The sequence below is a fragment of the Babylonia areolata genome, chromosome 10, assembly GCF_041734735.1.
Source record: "Babylonia areolata isolate BAREFJ2019XMU chromosome 10, ASM4173473v1, whole genome shotgun sequence".
Taxonomy (NCBI): Eukaryota; Metazoa; Mollusca; class Gastropoda; order Neogastropoda; family Buccinidae; genus Babylonia; species Babylonia areolata.
The window spans coordinates 31718289-31723288 of record NC_134885.1 but is presented as its reverse complement, the minus strand read 5'-3'; the positions used below and the strand labels follow the sequence as shown (position 1 = coordinate 31723288).

At 47.3% G+C, this 5000-nt stretch overlaps 1 protein-coding gene across 1 annotated transcript in view; it reads left to right on the top strand.

Annotated features, from left to right (window-relative positions):
* LOC143286332 (arylsulfatase B-like) overlaps positions 1 to 3099 on the top strand; it is a 10039-nt gene extending 6940 nt beyond the window's left edge. The window contains exons 5-8 of the mRNA XM_076593874.1: positions 301 to 536; positions 1337 to 1508; positions 2118 to 2233; positions 2814 to 3099. Coding sequence (XP_076449989.1) covers positions 301 to 536; positions 1337 to 1508; positions 2118 to 2233; positions 2814 to 3099 — 810 coding nt within the window. The remainder of the gene's footprint in view (positions 1 to 300; positions 537 to 1336; positions 1509 to 2117; positions 2234 to 2813) is intronic.
* The last annotated feature ends 1901 nt before the right edge of the window (positions 3100 to 5000 follow it).

Sequence of the window (5000 nt, the reverse complement as noted above, 5' to 3'; positions counted from 1 at the left end):
GAATTCATGGCAATTATCATATCGTATAGATAGATATATATGAAATATGAATGATATTGAAACATAATCAGTACCATTTTAGGATATAGAGGTGTCAAATTTGAAAGATTCACCAGGTATGTATCTAAGTTAGATTTGAATTTTTGGAGAGAGAGAGAGAGAGAGAGAGAGAGAGAGAGACAGAGACAGAGACAGAGACAGAGAGAGAGAGAGAGATGTCCAACGTGAACTGACATTCCCCTCCTCCTCCTCCTCCTCCTCCTTCCTCATCGTCATCACACCATCACCGTCCACCACCAGAACGTGTTCACCTCGAGAGAGCGCAAGCAGAAGTGCGGCATGATGGCCGCAGTGGACCTGTCCATCTACCGGATCATGAGGGCCCTCGAGGAGACCAAGCAGGACGAGAACACCGTGGTCATCTTCACGTCCGACAACGGGGGCGACGCCCAGCTGGGCTCCAGCAACTGGCCGCTGAGAGGGAGCAAAGGGTCCGTGTGGGAAGGGGGAGTGCGAGTGCCAACCTTCCTCTGGAGGTGAGAAGCGAACCACGCGCACATTGTACATAGAAATAATATTTGGAAGGCCTTGGGGGTGGGGGGTGGGGGGGGGGGGGGGGCACACTAACAACCACACACACACACACACACACACACACACACACACACACACACACGCATGCACGCACGCACACGCACACGGAAGCACTTACACACACACACACACATACACGTACGCACGCAAGCATACACATGGGCGCCCCCCTCCGTCCCCCCCAGCACCCCCCCCCCCCACACACCCCCACACACACACATTTTAGTGAGCTGATTTATTCCTACTGGCTTAAAAATGAAACCCTTGTGTCCTGTTTTTTTTTTGTTGCTGTTGTTGTTTGTTTGTTTGTTTTTCTCCTCCACGTGTTGTTCTCTGTGTGTGTGTGTGTGTGTGTGTGTGTGTGTGTGTGTGTGTGTGTGTGTGTGTGTGTGTGTGTGTGTGTGCGTGCGTGTGTGCGTGTGTGCGCGCGTGTGGCTGTAAGTCTGAGTGTGTGTCTGCATCTGTTCCATTGTTTGTTTCTGTCTGACTTTGTCTGTTTGTCAGTTTGACTTTGTCTCTCCTGACATTTCACCCACCGTATGTCTCTCTTACTCAGACACACACAAAAACCACTCAAAAAACACAACACAACACAACACACACACACACACACACACACACACACACAGAGTATGCCGAACTGATTCCTCATTACGGCTTATGACTTCAAACATCGCACAAACCCCAGTGGTCTTCCTTTCTTTCTTTCCTTCCATGGTTTCTTTCCTTCGTTGGCGAACAGTGCGGGCACGACAGTGCTGCCGGTTCAGAACCACACCTACACCGCTTTCTTCCACGTGGTGGACTGGTACCCTACGCTCATCGGATTCGCCAAGAAGAGAGGACGTCCCAACTGGCCCCTCAAGATCGCTCCTGCCATGGACGGGATCAACCACTGGAGACTCATCAAGAGGGTGAGTGAGTGAGTGAGTGAGTGAGTGAGGTCTTGGCTGTTGGGCTGGGTGTGGGCGTGGGTGTGGATGGACTGGTTTGGCGTTGGGGTTGGGGTTGAGGTTTGTTAGAATCGCTTTGGACTTCTGACCCACTGTTCACCAGTGATCGCGGTTCGACAATGTGTTTCAGCATGGTAATGTTTCCTTGTGAATGGCATTTTACCCTGAGTTTCAATCACACCACCCGACCCATGTGTGAATGGGTACCTGACTCCTGTCGGGGAAGGTTAAAAGCAGCGGAAAGGGAGGACTGGGCCCCGCCTATCCATACCGAGCCCTCAACACAGTGGATGTACTATCAGATGGGAGTTTTTCTACATGATTGTGCCAGAGGAAGACTCATTTGTTGTCGTGGTTCTCTTTTTTTTTTCGGTGTGCCAAATGCGTGCTGCGCACGAGACCTCGGTTTATCGTGTCATCCGAAAGACTGGGCGCTCAGTTTGATTTTTTTTTTTCCATTCAAACATGAGAGAAAGGGTGAGAGAGGGATTCGAACCCAGACCTTCGCGGACACTGCATTGACAGATGAGCGTGCTAACCATTGTGCCACCTTAACCACTGTGCCAACAGGGAGTGAAGAAAAGCTTCCGCAGAGAGTGGGGCTACCTGGTCACTGAGGGAGACACGGAGCTGGCCTGCGTGCGGCAGGGAGACTACAAACTGGTGGTCAAGGAGGAGAAATCCCCGTGAGTCTCCCTCTGTGTGTGTGTGTGTGTGTGTGTGTGTGTGTGTGTGTGTGTGTGTGTGTGTGTGTGTCTGTCTGTCTGTCTGTCTGTCTGTCTCTGTCTTTCTCATTCTCCCTGTCTCTTTGTCTCTCTCTGTGTATCTCTCTCTCTAATTGCCTCTCTCTCTATCTATCTATCTATCTATCTATATCTGTCTATCTATATGTGTGTCCGCCTTTTATCTTCACTTTTGTTTCTATTAATTTTGTCTGAAGAAAAATCTTTTATAGAAAATTTACTGGTGCGTATTGTACGTTGCTTTTCAATCCGTGATGTGCTTATTTGTTTGTTGTTTGATCTAACAACAACAACAAAAATATCATAAAAAAATAAAATAAAAAAGCCATGGCATTTTACACGTTTTTAAGAATTGGCTACAACAAAGAAACATCAACATGGATTATTCCCCACCCCACCCCACCCCTCCCCATCCCATCCCCCACGCCCTCAAAACCTCCAGACAGTATGTATGAAAGCACAAAATTGGCTGCAGTAAAGATACATTAACACGGAAATGTTTCATCCCAACCCAAAAAAACAGAGGATGGTACCGACCTCCAATCGGCGTCAACGCCACAGACCTGGAGGAACCCGAGCTGGACTACGAACGCAGGCCCTTCCTAATGTTCAACATCCGTAAGGACCCCTCCGAGACCCGAGACCTGTCCAAGTCCAAGGTGGACAAGATCGTGGAGGCGAGGGAGGGTCTCCTGGACCTCTACGAGGACTACAAGGCCGACTACCTTCCCAAACAGGGTCAGGTGGTGGACTCCAGTCCTGCAAACCACCCCGAGTACAACGACGTCTGGTCGCCTGGTTCCTGTTAAGAGATTCCGGTGTTGAGATGGTTCAGCTGTATCAGAAGGGACTGGTTTCGTGTCGTCTCTCGTTTCCTGCCAGTCACATTTTCTGGCTTAACTTTTGTTTGTGTGTGCGAGTCTGATGGCCCCGGCTTCTGAAGACAACTACGTCTGGTACTTTAGTGTGTTCATGCTAGATTATGGTGTTAAGATGTTCTCAGAGGCCATCAGCTCTGTCTTGTTTCTTCTCGTGTCGTGTTGTGTCCGTCTCAGTTTCTGGCTTTGGTTTTGTCCATAGACTGGATTTTGGTGTGTGTGCGCATAATCATGTGCGTGCATTTGAGTCTGGTCGCCAGGCTTCTGTAGACAAATAGCCTACGTCTGGTCCTCTGGTTGCTGCCAGATTCTGGTGTTAAGATGTTGAGATGTTGAGAGGCGATTGGCTCCCTCTTGTCTCGTGACAGTCACAGTTTCCGGCTTTGGTTTTGTCCACAGGCGGGGATTTGTGTATGTTAGAGTGTGTGTATATGTGTGTGTGTTCATGGATTAGATTTGTTTGTCCAGTCCTGCCATGATGTTTGAAAGAAAAAAGGAATAAATAAAACCAAGTTGCAAAACCAGTGGACGTGTTTCTGTTTGGTTTACACTATATTTCTTAACCTTTGATTCTTTCACACTTTTTCTTTACTTCATACTTTTTTTGCAAACAGAAATGAACATGCATTATCGGTGATTTTAATATCCTACACCTATTCTCTTCTCGGCTGAGCTGCACGAACAATCTTAACAGGGCTAAGTTTGCTTTGCGTTAGAAAAAAAAACCAACCGTTCCCAGGCATCGAATGCAAGCAAATATATATCTATGTATCTGTGTATCTATCTATCAATGCACACACACACACACACACACACACACACACACACACACACACACACATATATATATATATATATATATATATAGACATACATACATACATAAATGGATAGGTGTCTGTGTCTGTATGTGTACGTATCAGAGTGGATTTCTTCTTCAGAATTTGCCAGAATTCTTTTTTTTTTTCCAGTGCACCAAATGCTTGCTGCACACGGGACCTCGGTTTATCGTCTCATCTGAATGACTATACTACGCTCAGTTTGATTTTCCAGTCAAGCCAAACATGGGAGAAAGGGGGCGAGAGGCGGAATCGAACCCAGGCCCTCACAAACACTGTATTGGCAAATAAGCGTCTTACCCTTTAAGCCACTTTCCTCCTTTCGGAGGGTTAGTAGCGTACAGCAGGGAAACCACTGATCCAAACAACTGATCTGACCTGGTGCCAGTTGTATTGCTTGGTTCTAACTTTTTGACAGTTACACGTGACTACATGCCTACGTTGACCGAACACAACCCAGCCCAGCACAACCCAACACAACGCAGCATAGCGCGACACAACGTGTCACAACGGATCATAACACAACACAACGCACCACAACGCAACGCAAGACATCACAACACACTACACTACAATACACTGCACTACACTACACTACACTACACTACACTACACTACACTACACTACACTACACTACACTACACTACACTGCACTCCACTACACTGCAGCATGTATTTCGTTCACAGAATGATGAGCTGAAAGGGAGGGAATCCAAAACAGAACAGACTCGCAAGGGTTTCGAAGCAAGGGGAACAATCTGGAAACGTTACCAACACGAACGATTCATTGCAGTTATTCCTCTTACTAAATTTGCTCGGAGCGTTTAATGTCTGCCTGTTTGCCTGCCTGCCTGTCTGTCTGTATGCATGTCTCTCTATGTACTTGTGTCTGTTTCTGTCTCTTCTCTGTCTGTCTCTGTTCCCTCTCTTTCTTTCCCTCTCTTATCTTTCCCATCTTATGCCATGATGTGTTACGTAAATTGCTCATTTTA